Genomic DNA, 16448 nt, shown 5'->3' on the forward strand with positions numbered 1-16448 from the left:
TTCTATAATCGAAAAATGACAAAAATAATCGATCATCCATTTTACAAAGTGATTTTATTGATCCGATTCGAGCGTAATGTGATTGAATTCGCAGTTTCGGAATTCGAACACATTGCTCTGGCATTTACAACAGCTGAGTCAGTATCGATCTGTTTGTTGGTCATAAAATGCAGCTAATTTTTCCACCAAAAATAACTTTTATCGCAGTATTGAGAATTTGCATTTACTTGAGAGGAAAAATAGTACTTTGGCCATCGATTTTAGTTTATTTTCTCAAGGCCGTGCAGAAAATGGAACGCGCTACTTTGCAATTAGTGAGTGAACCCGATATTGAAATTTAATTGTCCAGTCACCACGAAGATTGATTTTTACTTGAAATTTTTCCCATTATTGGTATTTTGTTCAAGTCTGATGGATGAGTTCGATTCTAAAAAAAATTCTTCATACCGAAAATTCTGAAATTCTTTGGGACTCCAGTTAGAATTAATTGTTTATTCAGAAAACTACAGATAAAATAATACATCTGAATATGAATTTCCTAAAAGGTTTTTTTAATCCACAAATTAGCTTGGTAGGAATGTCAATTTGAAGGAACGATTTAATATTAGTTTATAGAAAACAAAACCGAAGAATTTTCGACCATCGACAGTTGTGAAGAACTAATATTCACTGAATAACTAACATTCGCTCAACTCTATACCTTAGCAGTGCTGAATTTCCGATAATTTATAGATAATTCGATTAAAACATGAATAATTGTGTCCGAAAATGAAGTATTTGGCAAATTCATGAAGTTTTTAGTATTTCCTTTATTTCGTTAATCGTCAAAAACGTAAATAAAATTAAATGGCGAATTCGAGTACATTTTTCTTTGATATATGTCTTGAACTTATATTTTTTTCGATCAATGTATAAAATGATTTTTTAAATCATTATTATCGTTTGTGAGAGTTTTATTGCAATTGCATTATGTTCCTTTTTTTTTTAATTCGAACGAAGCATTGAAAGGGGATTAAAACGGTCGAGGAACTTTCGAAATTTACGATTTTGAAAGAATACTTTTTTTGGAATCGCTTTTGGTTGCAGTAATTAGTGTTTTCTTAATTTCTTCTAATGATTGTTTCTTCGTCGTTTCTTCGGGCTCGACGTCATCCGCCACCCAAGGATTTGGATTAATATAAGAAGGTTTCGCTTTCTGATGGGCTACACATGAGCAAGAAGAGAAAACTTGAATATTTGTCTACAGCAACATTAAAAGAAATATCATGGATTTGGCACTTACGTAAGAGCCCCTGAGTCGCTGGTTTCGGTCGATTCTTCGATATTTCTTTCCACTTCACGTACGCCTTTTGACTCGCTTCGAGACGCCTTTTTCGCTCCTCTTCGTCTCGCTTCTTCCTTAATTCTTGCTTTCTTTGCAATGCTGTAATATTCGTTCAAATACACATTTTCGTTATTATAATTTTGGAAAAATTTTTAATGCAAAAATTCATTCGACCGAGAGACCAAAATGGTAAAGAAATTTTTAATTTAGCTAATCGTCAGCATCGATTTGGCTCTCATTAATCTGAAATTTGTGTGAGCGATGGAATAAAATGAAAAATTTGGAATACTTCAAACCCCAAATACCCTAATTTCTCATTCAATTGTTCAAAATTCGTTCGACCTCTCTTAATGAACGTCTTCGAAATTATCAAGTTTTACAATTTTATACCTTTTTGCTGCTCCTCTTTTTTTCGTGCCCACTGCCGAAGGTAAATCGTTTTTGCGACGATTGCCTTGTCCTCGACTTCCTTCAACCTCCTCTCAAACTCCAATTCGCGTTCCATATTCTCCCGTTTGCTCGCCTCTTCCTTCCTCTTTCTTTCATTCCATTGTAAAAAACTTTCGCGTTCGCGACGTTCGCGTTCTTCGCGCTCTTTCACCAAACGATTTTCCTCCTCCTGTTGTTCGAGCTCGAGTTTTCGCACTTCTTCCTTTCTTCGCAACTCTTCGGCTCTTTTCCTTTTCACCCATTCCTCCCAGGCTCGCTTCTTCGCCTGAGACATTTGACTCCTCGACGTTTCGTTCCCCGAAAGATTGGTGCTCGAGGCCGAAAACTCTACGACTTTCGTTCCGTTCAGAGCGTATCTAATTGAAAATAAAAAACGGAAATTAATTTCTGGTGAAAATCGTCGTTCAAAATTAGCCTCTGAATTTACTCAAAGCTTAATAAACTGTCGCTTTTAACTTGTAAGAAATTTAAGATTTTATAAATATCCAAATTTTTCACGAAATCGATTTCATTGGATCACTTTGAATCGAAAACCGAGCTGCTCGTCAATCACAAACCTCTGAATTTCCGGTTGTTCTCCAGGACCGTTCGAATCCCCAAAACTTCGAGGATCCCCAATAGTGCAAGAAACTACTCTAACGGACGATTTGGAATTGGCCCTCGACGATAACAGTGTAGAGGGTGTCGGGGGTGAGGCCAAGGGCTGACAACGATAAGTGTAATGCCCATCGTGACGGTCGCGAGAACGATTGTAATGTTTGGGCTTCTCAGTGATCGATAAGGATGAAAGATGGCCGTTGAGAACCTCGAAATCCCCGCAATTCGCTTCGATTATGGATCTTGGTGCAGCAAATTTATTCGGCTCAAACGTTCCCGGGCATCTTGTTGAATCGTGGGATCGTACAGCTGGTCCGGAGCGCGTTAATCGAGTCCTGTTGATAAGAAAATTCACTGAATTTATAAGAATTTCATAAATAAAGCTCAGAAAGTGATTATCATTGTGAGTGCTCAATAAACAAAATAGAATTTTTCCTCGGGAATGAGATTACCTTGGTGGAAAGTGGAAAGAATCGTTTTCCCGTGCATTGGTCGGCGTCTCGTATTCTTGAAAATCATGATTTCCACGTGTTCTGATAGTTCGAGTGGTTTTGCCGGTGCGATCAAAATCTCGAGACGCTAAATCGAGCTGCCTCAATTGCCAACCGTCGATATCGCTGTCATGGGCCATCACTGGAAAGCCGGTTAGCCCTGATCCAGCATCTGACGATTTTCCGTCATCGTGATAAGCTGAACTGTCGAAGGGGTTGACGAGCGTTCTCACCAGTCAAGTTGAACTTATCGATTTTTCTTTGTTTATCTTTTATCAACGTTTACTCACGTGCCAATGCTTTCCCATGGCAATTCTAACTTTCCAAATATTTTTAACACTACGATGTATACGTTTCCGTTAAAAAATGTAATTTCCTGTGTTCCCGGTCGAGTGAAGAAGAACTGTGTGGTATTTACCTTGAATTATGTAAAAAGATTCGTTTCTCGAATTACAGAGTTTGCCCGAGAATATCGAGAAGGCAAGGCCTTTTTGGTTATTTAATTTCGACGTACGTCAATCTTTTCATCAACTTTTTTAAAATTCTATCAAAAAGCACATATTTTTATACGTCCACGCACATACAAATCCATGATTCTTCGCATGTGCGATAAACAATTAAGAATCAAAAATCGAATCGTCGACTTGTCACTGTGTTCAGCTCAGGTGGTTAGTTATCAGCCTGCCAAGATTCCCGAACACAGTCGGTGAAAATTTCAGAAAATATTTCTACCAAATCTCACAAGCTGTTATTTCATTTTGGACGAGTCTTGTTTATATAATTTTTATTAGCACTCAATGAAAGCTTTTTCAAGCGATTTTTCCTCTCTACCAGCCTTCCTCTGTGTCCTCGTCGATGATTTAAAAAAAAATTCCATTGGAAACAAATAAGAGAGATTCGTGCGTTCTCTGACAATTTATTATCTCTAATTTAAATCTTAAATGAAATTGTGCTTGTTCACAAATGTGATATCGTGAACGTAATACATTTGTAAAAAGGTATGTCGTGATATATATTTCGTCTTTGAAATTTCGTTCGATTCAGCGTTCCATCGACATCAAAGTTTTGACGTTAGACTCAGTGGCGTTGTTCTGCCTCGCAATCATCAGGTACTCTTCCGTAACTTCGTCCGATTGTATTTTTGTGAAATAAGTTTCTCGCTCTTGATGAACGTAGCAAGAATCATCGTAGTTGAAATACAATCCGAGGATAATGTTTAATGCCGAAGTGTCGTAAGCGTGACAGCCTGAGTAACGATATTGCGGTCTTTTGTTGAAACGACAACCTGCTGACTGTGCACCTGTTAAAAACCATCACCTTTGTCATTTTTCACATAAAGGAAAAATATTCCAATTTCTTTCACCACATTTCGAAATCCCTTCAAATTCAAAATTTCATTTTCTATGCTTATATAAATATTTTAATGTTGAAAGCTCAAAAGGCAAGCAAAAAATATTATTAGCGAATAAAATCTCGTGTGAAGTGATTTAAAAAGAAAGGTCAGTGCACGAACCAATAGGACATATGCAATCTCGTGTCAGAGCACATTGTACCCACGGCAACATAACGTTATTACGAATTTCTCTGGTATTCCGTAAAACAATGTGCGATGCCCTTACAAAGGGAAGAAAAAAGAAGCTCTCAGCCGGTACGTGAAAATACTCATACATCTTTGGATGAGTTAGCGAACTTATGGCGTGCTTTGTTGGCCATGTCAATACTCCTGACTTTGGTGAGAGATATTTAACCACATCCGACGAGTTCAGGCGTACATTCGAATCCATGTACAGTATGTTTCCTAATGTATTTAAAGCTGTCTGGGGAAGAATAAATAGTTGAATAAGTTCATACTGGAATTGTGTACTTTTAACTATCGTTTTCGAAAATTAATTTTCAACCAGAGCTGAGTTAGTGCGATATAAAAATGTTGGAATTAATTTTCGGGTATTTATAGAGAGAAAAAATTTTCATTCGCCAAATTATTGCTCGAAATAGTACTTATTAAATAAATTTAGCTATCGAACATAATTCAACCAAGAAATAAAATAATAAATCACAATAATGATTTTTCAATGCCACTAACGACACATCGAGATGTCTCGTTCGCAGAACTTTGAAATGGGAATTACACTGAGTTATCATTATTTTACTTAAAAATTCAAAATTTCTTCTGAATCTTTTAAAATGTTCGTGAATTCAGTTGTAATTTTAAATTCGATTTCTTCCAATGCTACAAGATTAATGTAAAAAACGATGCTGTAAATTAAATGACCTAGAAATACTTTACAAGGGGCGTATTCCCGAGTGGCTCCACGTGTTCAAGTATATTTATCTATGTCGCTCGTGAATAATTTTGCAAACTTGAAAAAATTCCAACGCAGCTAAAAAGATGCTCGTTTTTATCACTATCGTTAGATACAAACTACACCAGTACTCTCGAAGTTTGTTTCCTTTTTGCAGAAAACCTTACACTATTAAACGTTCATTATTATCATATTAATCTTCAATCAATTGTTCTTTAGCTGTGGAAATATTCTTCGTAAGGGTACGAGCCAACGCTTTGAATGTTTCAACTCAAGTTGGACGCTTTAAAATGAAGCACCGAGTCGATTTAATCATGTTTATTTCAATCGAAGCGGCCAGTCAAAGAGCCAGTGATTTTAAAGTCAACTTGGTTTCATTTATAATTGAAATCTGTCCTTTTTCCCACAATTTAATAATCAACCCCCAAATGTGTTGAAAATTCATTACATAAATTCATTAAACGAGTTCAAATACATACACGAAAAAAAATATTCACATGAATAAGATAATAGACATTTAATGGCTGCGTCTCATGCGAACCTGATTTAGGCAAACGTTGATTAGATTGCAAAACTGGATCTTGCTCCCCTTTACATATTTCTAGGTCATCGAGATAAAAGTTGTACTGATATGTCGTCGGTCTTTTTCCATATTCATTGCATATAGATACAGAGAGCCTATTTTTTCTAAATGATGTTGCTGTCGTAACATTTTTACTATTTGGACTAATTGATTGGTATGAATAAGGAATTGATTTGAATCTAGATGGATTATCCAAATACCTGAATGACTAGAGGTCGATAGACGTGCAATCTATCATCTTCTGCATGCGCAGGGAAGGGACTTAAATCCAATTGAATCACATTACATCTGCTAGAATTGCAAACGGTTCTGACCGTTTGAGATGCGTAATCACTCAAGCCAACCCCAAAAACTGCTATATTATTGTTGGGTAAGTAGTGCGTAATGTTCCTGAGGAAACCATAAATATGCTGCTCACTCCCAGGCCTCAAAAGGGTGACAACCGTCACGTTTTGAGCCTTCGACGGTGCTGTCGTTGTTCCAGCTTGACCATCTAAACCAAGCAGCGCTAGATATTTTGAATCTGTCACAAGACGCTTCTCCTCCACATCTTTCAAGTTTTCCTGAAATTGCACGATTTTTAAATTAAGAAATTCTATCAATAATGATTCAATAAAGACACGACACTCGATTGGAATGTACTTTAATAGACCATTTCATTATTAGATTTTTTAAATTCATATTCTACAGGAGCATTTTTATTATTGTTTCTGCTGATTATACTTGTATTTTTTAAATTTCCTTATTGAATTCAAGATTTGATTGAATTTCTTCATCGATGAATTATTTCGTTTCATTTTTTCAAAATGCATGATTTTCTATCACGTTTGAAAATAAATTCGCTTTTCTCTAATTTTGAATTTTCATTTTTCGCTTCCCCCCTTGAATTTCGTATTAACAAAACACAACGTAAGTCGGAAATAAACTATTGTTATATCTGTATGAAATTTTGTTGAGCATTTTTTCATAAATTATACAATAATTTAAAATAAAAATTCAAACCTGAAAATTCCGTAGATGTTTATGGGTCTCCGTGACTAAAGTTTGTATAGAAGGTCGTTGATTGCTGAACGCAATGAAAATAATGCTGGTCCCTACTATACAAATAAGGGACAATAGCAGACCTTTGGTACGCATATCTCATGTTTTTTTTAAATATAATATTGTTCTTTATCGCAAATTCATCGGAAGCTGATGAAAATTACATCGTAAATTGCTCATCCTTATTGTCTTTTTTCTTTCAATTATTTGTTTATTAATTTTAAGACATCACTTCCAATAGCAAGGACGAATACATGCGAGCTACGTATTTCAGGTTATTCATTCGAACCGAGTGCTTTGATTGGAACAATTCTTCCAATAAAATCATCGTAATCCGGCGAAAATTAAAGACCGTGTACTTTAAAATACATGTGCACTTTTTGAATTTGACATTTTGGTTATTTAATTTTTTTTTATTTAATAAGTTTCATTACGCACACCCAAAAATCGTTTCTCGTGGTACACACACAGTGGACAGTGGACTTGAATATTTCGGCCTTGAGCCGCTTCAGTTATAGGTGTCGCTTTGATTTTCAACCGAAGATATGTGTTGATATTCACCAGCAGATGGTTAAAATTTTGTACACGAAGTTTCTCGCCAGCAGTCGGGAGACTTTGTCACCCTCGTTTTTTTTTTAAAATCTGATAACGCAAAGAGGACATAAAAGAAAACCAGCGCAAAAAGGTGTATACGTGATATTACATGTGCACGGCCTGATTGCTGTAACCAACTCTTTACATATAGACTCCGGGACAAATTTTATAATCTTCGTTTCAAAGTATAGGACAGACTGTCTTCTTGCTAATCAACCCCTGATTGCTAATTCAGCCTCAAGTGAGACTCAAATTATGCCTGAAATGGGCCTTTTTCTCACTTGGTTCAAATATAGGATCAAAAAATATACTTCATTGGGGACTCAAAGTTCTAATATGAAACTTTTATGCGACGTCACATCTAGTGTGTAATCAATAAGTGAAATAAGTCTCAGCGATTCAATTTGGGTTTCACTTGTGCATTTAATTAACTTTCAATTGGGACGTTTCCTTTTTTTATTCCTGTTTTAGGATTTGCGAAATCGTAAGGGAACCTCCATGCACAAGCACACGTAATCAGTACAGTCCAAAGAAAAATTTGGGACCAAACTTTTTGAACCCATGTTTTTTACAATTTTTTCACGATTGAAAAAAATGGATAGAATATTTTACACGATTTCTGTTAAACTCGAAGTTTCTCATACTTTCGACACCGTCTGTACCCCAGTGTGTGTGAGAGATAATTTGTTACTTCTCTCTATCCAACTTATTGCAGAATAAATAATCGAGTGCCCGGTCCAGTATAACTGTATATATCAAAATTATCACTAACGACTAACGGTAACACTCCCCCTACCACTCACAAACCTCGAAGTTTACAGATCTGCATTAGTTTATTCGTGGTGTTACTGAAATATAAGTTACAACAATGGAAAATCAAAATCCTATTGGCCTGCACCACTTCCATTAGAAATATAAAATCAAGCTATAGAGGATGAGAAGGAACTCGATAGTTGTGTTGAAAGAGGACGCAAGACACCAGCAATAAACGAACGAAAATCTTACATTGTGCGCAGTCAGTCGCAGGTCGCAGTCTGCACGTTATATTCAGTAGCAAAACACTTGGGCAGTGGGCACTTGGACTGACGAATAAACGAAAATATGGCTAGTTCGTCGAGGTGAATTGAATGACATTTATTTCTTATTTGATTCGTGTATGTTGAAGTCCATAGGTGTGCGTATGTGTCAAGCGTGGAATAAAAAATGGGAATGTTTTGTCGCGATAACCTGTATCAAGGAACATAAGAGGTTATTTCAAGTCGATTAAAAAAGCGATCGGATCATTGTAGTTGTTATCGTAACGACGCTTTTCGTGATCCATGATTCGGCTATACATACCTTAGCAGCAAGCAACCATTTTTATTTGTTTATATTTTGAGAGTTTATTGCATCGCGCCATTTCGATTTTTAGGTTACATGAGTTACCTTCCATCTGATGCAGCTTCTGTCGAATACAGCTATCAACAACATTGATTATTTATGCCACAAATGATTAATAACTATTCTTCCAACGTTTTATGCATACTTCATCCCGCCCATGGAAGAGCAACAAATAAAAATTTCTATTAACTTTCATGATCATCTCAATTTGTGTAAATTAGTTCCCAATGAGAAGTGAAAAAAATAGATGATACTTGGAAAAAAATATTCTTTTTACAAAATATTGACAATTTCATTTATTCGAAATTTTAGTATATAAAATAGCTCGATATGGTGGAAATGACTGTGCGATATAGTATCACAAGAATATTTTTTCCATTAAATATTTCAAATGCTGTTCAATCTTGAAACATTGTAGCACAAAATTTTGATAAGAGACGAAACTGCATTATCCTATCGCATCATTGAAATTCAAAATTGAAAAAGTTCTCGGAGACTAGAAATATCTGACAGTTGCCACGATAGAAATGACATGTAATCAAATAAGGTCTTTTCCTTATATTTGTTGAAATTTTTTTTTATAATGCAAATTTAAAACTTTGAAGGCACGATACCAATAAAGTTTGCTGCTACGCTCATCCGGAAGCACATTTGATAGAGGATTACAGAGCGGGTGACCAGATTTGTTCAGAGTGTGGATTAGTCGTGGGGGACAGGTATGAATATGACCACGATCCTTATGAAACATTCACTTTACTAAGTCATTTACATTCAAATAATGATTTCATAAAATCTACATGTTTGCGTACATAAGAGTGCAGCAGGTCTTATGCTGACTTTCCTGTTAATGCACTATGTCAAGTTGAGTTTCTCTTTATTTTGATTTTCAATTTTTAGAGTCATCGATGTTGGATCAGAATGGCGAACATTTAGCAATGAGAAAGCAGGTGTTGATCCTTCTCGAGTGGGAGGCCCAGAAAATCCACTTCTCAATGGCTCTGATTTATCTACTATGATTGGCCCAGGAACAGGAGCAGCTTCTTTTGATGCTTTTGGCGCATCCAAGTATCAAAACAGACGCACAGTTAGTTCCTTACTGATTCTACTTTTTAAAACAAAATGGCAGACTCTCCCCTTAACAAATTCAAGTTCCCGAATTTCTCAATATTTCTCAAAGAGCATCTCCAAAGATAACGAAAATGTTTTTCTTCCTCCTTAGATGAACAGTTCCGACAGAGCCTTGGTTAATGCGTTCCGTGAAATAACTGGGATGGCCGATCGTATAAACTTGCCAAAAACAATCGTCGATCGGGCAAACATATTGTTCAAACAGGTACACGACGGGAAAAACTTGAAAGGACGGGCAAACGATGCGATATCGTCCGCTTGTCTCTACATAGCATGCCGTCAAGAGGGCGTACCTCGAACCTTCAAAGAAATTTGTGCAATCAGTAAAATCAGTAAAAAAGAAATCGGCCGATGTTTCAAACTGATACTCAAGGCTCTCGAAACGAGTGTTGACCTCATCACGACTGGCGACTTTATGTCACGTTTTTGCTCAAATTTGGGCCTACCTAATATGGTACAGAGAGCCGCCACTCACATTGCAAGAAAAGCCGTCGAGATTGATATCGTACCTGGCAGATCTCCGATTTCCGTAGCTGCTGCAGCTATTTATATGGCTTCACAGGTGCTGTGTATCGATATTTAATTGTACTTGAATACTCTTAATCCACATTTCCGTGAATGATGAAAATTTCTAAATATCCACACTTTTATTGCTTGGGTTTGTTAACACATTTTCGTACGAAATCTTCAACAAAGAGTTCAAAAATTAATTTTTCTTACTCCAAATAAATTCCTGAGAATTCCGAAGACAAATTTTCACTCTCGTAGAGAAATCATCCAAAATTTGATATTGAAGGTTCCCAATATTCAATAATTCAATTAATTCCAGGCTTCGGAAGACAAAAGATCGCAGAAAGAGATCGGTGATATTGCTGGTGTAGCAGATGTCACGATCAGACAATCATACAAACTGATGTATCCACACGCCATCAAGCTTTTCCCTGAAGACTTCGCCTTTGCAACACCCATCGATCAGTTGCCGCAGATGTAAAAAAAAGACATGCCGAAAACAATAGTATACGAAATGTTTCTCCATTGGCCCACAGAGTATTCAAGGATCGGCAACGACGGTAAGATTACGGCGAAGAGAATAAGCGGTCATGCGAGAATTTTGATTGTTATTGATCTTTCGATTTTAGTTAACATTCCTCGATAACGTGTGAAAACTCTGCGAATATAATTTTATATAATTTTTTATTTGATAAAAACACGTTGAATAATCGCCAAAGTAACGTTCCGATTGGCCGTAAAGAAAAGTCAATGGCAACTATTTCGAAAACTGAACTGAATGATCGAATTTCTTTTCCCTTCTTGTAACTAAGTATTCCAAAGCTCCACGTCAAAAATATTGAAAAACTTTTTTTATTTTTTTGAATGAAGTAAGATTCAAAATATTCTTTTACATCATGGTCTGAAGAATCGCAGCGTTATGCAGTTGAGCATTTTGACGAGTTTTTCTGAATTGGTCTCTAGCGAATTTGAATGAACGTAAATACATGCGTCCGCCAACTTCTTGGCTGACAGTTTTTTATTTTTTCTCTCTGTATTATTTCGATCTGCCAATGTGCCTTTTTCGTTCACGATTGAAAATTCAGCAAATTTGATTACTATTCTTGTTTTAAGCGTATATTTTGCTGTTGAAATGCAATCAAAAACTCTTGGAAAATGAATGCTGCTCTATTGGAATACTGAAAACTTGATAATCTCGCATTAGGGGGATGACGATTTCAAAATAACCCATGAAAAATGATCGTAAACAGCTAAAAAGACGCCGTGCATTCTTTGTAAATTTGTAGACTACCTTAAGCTTGGCTGTTTAACAAGGAACTTTAACCGTATTCTAGATGTGTTTTTTTGTTTTGTTTTATTATTTTTCATTATTTGTTATAAAATGTACTCGCTACTTTTGTGTTCGATTTGTTTTATTCTTTATATATTTTAACTTTAAGGTGTTTACTGTATTCTGGATTTATCGGTCAACGGTTCGTCAATAAGGCTGTCATTCATTCGTCCTCGATTGAAAGATGTCGAAGCATCTTGTGAGAAACACGCTAGGGAAAAAACGTGTGATCTGTATTATATATTTATAATGCTTACAATTCTTTTCTCATAATATTATAATTATTCTTACAGATGATAATAAAAATATTGCAATACGTTATTTTACTCACGTCCAATAACCCACGGCAATTTTTGAAATGTAACTGAGTTCAGCGGAACATGTATAAGTTTTGAGGAGCTCAAGCAGTGGAACGCACTTTGAGAATGCAAAAACATTTTCCCACCCACACACTCTTGGGCGCAAACAAAAGTATAATAATTAAAAACGTTTTGGATTTTACTTCCAAAAGATGAGAATTTCGAAAAAATTTCGAGAGTAGTTCTATCATCTCAGGAATAATCAAATATTTGAAAAGTAATTTACCCCCCCTAAATGTGAGCAAATTCTTATCGAGCAAATAGATGGCAAAATGTCTTTGGCTTGGTCCCACTTTTGCGAATTTGCACGTGCAGTTTTTGAACGTTAAAGTGTCTGTTGGTGTTCAGAGAACTTTCTAAGATTTTATTTCATGTGAAGTGTAATCGTACGTGCTTTTATAAAAATTGTTATATTTTAGTAATTAAAAATGAGAAAAACGTGGGTGCGTGGTGGCCAAGCAATCGATCTTACGATGACTAATAATTTTGATGAATAAATATGAGAATTGACAATATGAATTTGAATATTGTTTGGTTTACAAGACTCGATGTAGCGATCGATTTATTTAAATTTTAGATAAACGACATTCGGTTGTAAAATATTATCAGACGCGGAGAAAATGAACAATTGTTGCAACAGGATCGTGGGACCAAAAGAATATGAAATTGGCGCAGAAATAAACATATTGATCAATATACGAAAACTGCGTATGGATAACGATTCCGGAGCCGAATTGGTTGGTATGCTCGAGGCTGTGAGATAATGCAAGAATCTGAAAAGTAGACGAAATTGTCAACTTTCGAGAAAAGAAATTCAATAACTTTTGAAAGAAGAACACTATCAAATGTTATAATAAAAAGTATTTGATTCATATATCCAAATTTATTTATCTTTTACTGTCAGGGGTTCAAAATATTATCATATGGGTGCGTCTCGATATTTATTGCCAGTACATTATATGCGATTAAACGGTAGATATCTATTTGTACGTCAGTTTTCTCCACTGTTAACCTAAATTTAAACTCTGTTCGTTTCATGTTGGAAGTATATGGAAAAATTAAACTGAGCTCAAACTTAGATTAGCATTGGAGAAAACGAGCATCACAGTCTCTCTGACTCCGTTGACACCGAAGTGATAAGAAGTCCTGCAACTAAATATTAACTACGTTTACACGGAAATAAGAGAGCGTGTAAATAAAGACCCGCCCGTTTTATTGCATTGCAATGCTACCAACCTGATCTGTCCCACCAATTTCTATCCTTTACATTCTGAAGGGTTCTTCATAAGCCCGGTGTCATCGTAACAAACAACACTGTGTGGACTGTGGTGGTGTAGTGCACGGTGCGTATTGTGAGCTTCTATCGAAAAGCTCGTTTCCGTAATAAGTGCTCTCAAGAATCCGAAAATAGAGAGTGTCAAATAAATGATTTTGAAGTCAAAGACCGACCATGGCTACAAGAAATTTGACAGAACCTTTCATTCTCATGAGAAACAATGCACTTCAAAGCAAACACATATACGCCGAACAGGTAAACCTTTCAATAATTTTAAAAATGCCAGTGAGAGTTCAAACATGATAGTTTTCGAAAAATACTGAAATCTTTTAAAGTCGGGTTATTATAACTCGACAAGTGAATCACTCATTATGATATCAAGTTTTGTGGATTTCAAAATTCAGCAACTATGTCAGCATATATTTATTGTTCTGGAGAACCTCAGTTTTGAGTATTTGATCATATATTAGAATCTGTCGGATCGTATGGCATTGGTTAGTGGAGAAAATGCAGCATCGGATAACGTGGAGCTTAAAGGAATAAACTTGGGAGATTCAGAACCTCCTGTTTGGATAGACGCATTAGAAGAAACTCAGTACATTCTTAGCCGCTTACGAACCAAGCTCGATACTTTAACGGAGCTTCATGCAAAACAACTTACAAGGCCGACATTGGACGACACATCTCAGGTTTTTAACTGTTTTTCTATACATGTTTGTTTGCTTTTATTTGTTTTTAAAACAACAACTGCTGTCTAAAGACATTGGCATAATCAATTATGGATGGTTGGTGTCAACAGCTGCTGATGATTCTGTTTCTTTAAATATACAATTTTAAATGTCAAAAATTACAGGAAGAACGGCAGATGGAAAAACTGACACGGGAAATAGGACGAGCTTTCTCCAATGGTTATCGCCAAGTACAGACGATCAAATCTTCGGCAAGACACGAGACAAGAGCAGCGGAACGTCAGTTGGGCATGAGCGCTGTTTTAGCTCTTTCGTCAGCCCTGCAAGACTTGAGCATTCTGTATAGAACGGCGCAGAGCAATTACCTGCAACGTACGTCAACAAAACTCAATTTCTGTTTGTTTAAATCGTGACCTCAAATTCAATCAAGTTCACCTTTCCACTTACCAATGTTTTTCCAGAAATGAATTCTCGTGAGGAGAGAAATAGACAATTTTTCACGGACAATGGAAACCTCATGCTAAGTGCGGATACGGATTCTTGGCTGACCGAACCTTCCTTCAGCCAAAGCGATGAAAACTTTTGGCAAAGCGGAGCGCAAACACAAAAATCTGTACTCTTACAAATCGAAGAGACTGAGGAAGCCACGAGACAAGCTATGGAACGAGAGCAAGAGGTTGGCCATATTGTTAGAAGTATATCGGACCTCAATCATATTTTCAAGGTAAGCCATGTCACTGTAGAATATTTTAATGTGCTTCAATGCAGTCTCGTTTCATATGTAAATCGCCAAAGTAACGAATTTGCATGATTGTATTGAGATTCAGTGACACTCTTCTGGCTAAACAGTTTTTTCCCAAAAGAAATTTTTTTGGCACTGTCACCAGCCCGCATACCCACATGTACACGCACATGCACACGTTTTTTTCTGGAGAAATCAATATATCGTAGGCAGGAAATGAAAAAACCGAAAAGCCTACTGTTCAGATATTGCAAAAATGTCCAATCCGGAGACACTGCGAATAAATGATGGTTTTTAAACTCTTCTAGGATCTAGCTACAATGGTGCACGATCAGGGCAGCATACTTGACCGTATCGATTACAATATCGAGCAGACTCAGGGTCAAGTACAAGAAGGTTATAAGCAACTTAAAAAAGCCGATTCATACCAAAAAACCAGTAGAAAAATGTACTGCATCCTAATACTTGCAGCATCAATAATATTTCTTAGTTTTTTATTTATTGTTTTCAAAACTTAACGGCGAGAGTCCAAATTCCTTGGAACTTCCTTACATTCGATTGATTTAATACTACTACGGAGAATACAAGACGAAAAAATAATCATGAATATTTAAGAAAAATTTGGCCAAGTGATTAGTCTTGGATCGTAAATTAACGTTCGGCGACCTAATTTAAATAAAACGTTAACACAAATCATCACATGTGATTTGTTCGATGAATTGTAAAATCTACATCACTGTTAGGCTAAAACTGGTGTCACGACGCTTACAATGCGCGCAATTGCATTCGTCGCAATTCGCCCACAAGCCTCTGACATTAGAAAATCGACTAGCTAGAATATCTGTTTGAAACTGTGTTCTTGAAATTATTATGTATGTATCAAATTAATGTTTACCGTTTAATGTACAATTGTTGAATGATTATAAATTATAATGACTCGATTCTCAATCACGAGAAAATCGTTTTCATCATGCTTCCTTTTGGTCAGAATTCCTATTTCTAGGGACGAAGATCGTTGTAGTTAGCAGCATTAATAGAAATTTCTCCAGGATTAGAGAAGTGATAGAAGAGAAGACAGAATTTTCTCCAGTTCTCCAATGTCCATGCGATCTTCGTTTCAAAGATTTCAAAAATCCCTGTCCACTGTTTGTGCACTAACTGACCGTAGTTTCAGGTATATTTTCAGCAGGGTTTTGTCTACTACAACAGAATTATAGAGTTCTATACAGATACTTCTTGGAAACTGATATAAAAAGTTGATTTGTTAAGATTCCTGAGCCGGTGTTAGATCACTAAATAGAGGTAGGAAACAACTGAAGGCTGCGAATCGCTGCCAATTCCATAAGATTGTTCGAACCTTGCTGCGAACAACTTTCGAGGAGAAATATCAAATTTCCTTACTTTTTTCTCGATTGTGGGAAAATTTTGAAAAACCTCAAAAGCACCCCTGAGGAAAAAAGGTTGGGACAAGTACATTGATGATCCCTTGTTTCTTGATTATAACACGAAAAGTGTAAAAAATATTCCATAAAAAAAATGACGAAACCAACCGTAAATAATGTCAACACAACAATCCAGAAAAATGTTTACAAATCATGAAAAAAACATTATATTTAAAAACAAATACAAATCTGTAATTATTTTGTAAAGT

General features: G+C 36.0%; 4 protein-coding genes across 8 annotated transcripts; 2 read left to right on the plus strand and 2 right to left on the minus strand.

The window, feature by feature from the left end:
* Positions 1–35: 35 nt before the first annotated feature.
* Positions 36–3628, minus strand: LOC122408275 (trichohyalin-like). The gene is made up of 6 exons (XM_043414968.1): positions 3281–3628; positions 2824–3201; positions 2332–2706; positions 1715–2130; positions 1283–1423; positions 36–1203 (listed from the first exon to the last, which is right to left on the minus strand). The coding sequence occupies exons 2-6, from the start codon at positions 3000–3002 to the stop codon at positions 1040–1042; spliced, it is 1275 nt and encodes a 424-aa protein (XP_043270903.1). The 5' UTR covers positions 3003–3201; positions 3281–3628; the 3' UTR covers positions 36–1039.
* Positions 3629–3762: 134 nt separating this feature from the next.
* On the minus strand, positions 3763–8297 carry LOC122408276 (uncharacterized). 3 transcript variants are annotated; one of them, XM_043414971.1, is made up of 5 exons: positions 8191–8297; positions 6751–6845; positions 6063–6311; positions 4376–4679; positions 3763–4162 (listed from the first exon to the last, which is right to left on the minus strand). In XM_043414971.1, exons 1-5 carry the CDS (start codon positions 8288–8290, stop codon positions 3903–3905), a joined length of 1008 nt encoding a protein of 335 aa, XP_043270906.1. In that variant the 5' UTR covers positions 8291–8297; the 3' UTR covers positions 3763–3902. The 3 variants fall into 3 exon arrangements, with proteins under 3 accessions (XP_043270906.1, XP_043270904.1, XP_043270905.1); XM_043414969.1 differs by having other exon boundaries at positions 5949–6311; XM_043414970.1 differs by lacking the exon at positions 8191–8297 and having other exon boundaries at positions 5949–6311; positions 6751–7271.
* A 66-nt stretch (positions 8298–8363) lies between these two features.
* TfIIB (transcription factor IIB) lies at positions 8364–12052 on the plus strand. 3 transcript variants are annotated; one of them, XM_043414974.1, is made up of 6 exons: positions 8364–8501; positions 9369–9479; positions 9661–9847; positions 9983–10453; positions 10721–10961; positions 11841–12052. In XM_043414974.1, exons 1-5 carry the CDS (start codon positions 8485–8487, stop codon positions 10880–10882), a joined length of 948 nt encoding a protein of 315 aa, XP_043270909.1. In that variant the 5' UTR covers positions 8364–8484; the 3' UTR covers positions 10883–10961; positions 11841–12052. The 3 variants fall into 3 exon arrangements, with proteins under 3 accessions (XP_043270909.1, XP_043270908.1, XP_043270907.1); XM_043414972.1 differs by lacking the exon at positions 8364–8501 and adding an exon at positions 8523–8631; XM_043414973.1 differs by lacking the exon at positions 8364–8501 and adding an exon at positions 8522–8631 and having other exon boundaries at positions 10721–12052.
* A 1059-nt stretch (positions 12053–13111) lies between these two features.
* Positions 13112–15745, plus strand: Syx16 (syntaxin 16). Its single transcript, XM_043414975.1, has 5 exons — positions 13112–13621; positions 13837–14055; positions 14220–14427; positions 14517–14779; positions 15106–15745. Exons 1-5 carry the CDS (start codon positions 13541–13543, stop codon positions 15313–15315), a joined length of 981 nt encoding a protein of 326 aa, XP_043270910.1. The 5' UTR covers positions 13112–13540; the 3' UTR covers positions 15316–15745.
* The last annotated feature ends 703 nt before the right edge of the window (positions 15746–16448 follow it).

This window comes from Venturia canescens, chromosome 3 (genome assembly GCF_019457755.1).
Source record: "Venturia canescens isolate UGA chromosome 3, ASM1945775v1, whole genome shotgun sequence".
Taxonomy (NCBI): Eukaryota; Metazoa; Arthropoda; class Insecta; order Hymenoptera; family Ichneumonidae; genus Venturia; species Venturia canescens.

Bases quoted from the DNA above. Each gene is read 5' to 3' on its own strand.
- LOC122408276 (XM_043414969.1), bottom strand. From the start codon at position 8,290: ATGGAAGTGGTGCAGGCCAATAGGATTTTGATTTTCCATTGTTGTAAC. The intron at 6,846-8,190 runs GTTTGTGAGTGG...TTATTTGTATAG, and splicing joins GCAGATCTGTAAACTTCGAG to TAGGGACCAGCATTATTTTC. The intron at 6,312-6,750 runs GTTTGAATTTTT...GTGCAATTTCAG, and splicing joins AACATCTACGGAATTTTCAG to GAAAACTTGAAAGATGTGGA.
- TfIIB (XM_043414973.1), top strand. From the start codon at position 8,540: ATGTTGAAGTCCATAGGTGTGCGTATGTGTCAAGCGTGGAATAAAAAA. The intron at 8,632-9,368 runs GTTATTTCAAGT...AAAACTTTGAAG, and splicing joins TGTATCAAGGAACATAAGAG to GCACGATACCAATAAAGTTT. The intron at 10,454-10,720 runs GTGCTGTGTATC...AATTAATTCCAG, and splicing joins CTATTTATATGGCTTCACAG to GCTTCGGAAGACAAAAGATC.
- LOC122408275 (XM_043414968.1), bottom strand. From the start codon at position 3,002: ATGGCCCATGACAGCGATATCGACGGTTGGCAATTGAGGCAGCTCGAT. The intron at 2,131-2,331 runs GTTTGTGATTGA...ATTTTCAATTAG, and splicing joins GAACAACCGGAAATTCAGAG to ATACGCTCTGAACGGAACGA. The intron at 1,204-1,282 runs GTAAGTGCCAAA...GCTCATGTGTAG, and splicing joins AGCGACTCAGGGGCTCTTAC to CCCATCAGAAAGCGAAACCT.
- Syx16 (XM_043414975.1), top strand. From the start codon at position 13,541: ATGGCTACAAGAAATTTGACAGAACCTTTCATTCTCATGAGAAACAAT. The intron at 13,622-13,836 runs GTAAACCTTTCA...ATCATATATTAG, and splicing joins AACACATATACGCCGAACAG to AATCTGTCGGATCGTATGGC. The intron at 14,428-14,516 runs GTACGTCAACAA...ATGTTTTTCCAG, and splicing joins GCAGAGCAATTACCTGCAAC to AAATGAATTCTCGTGAGGAG.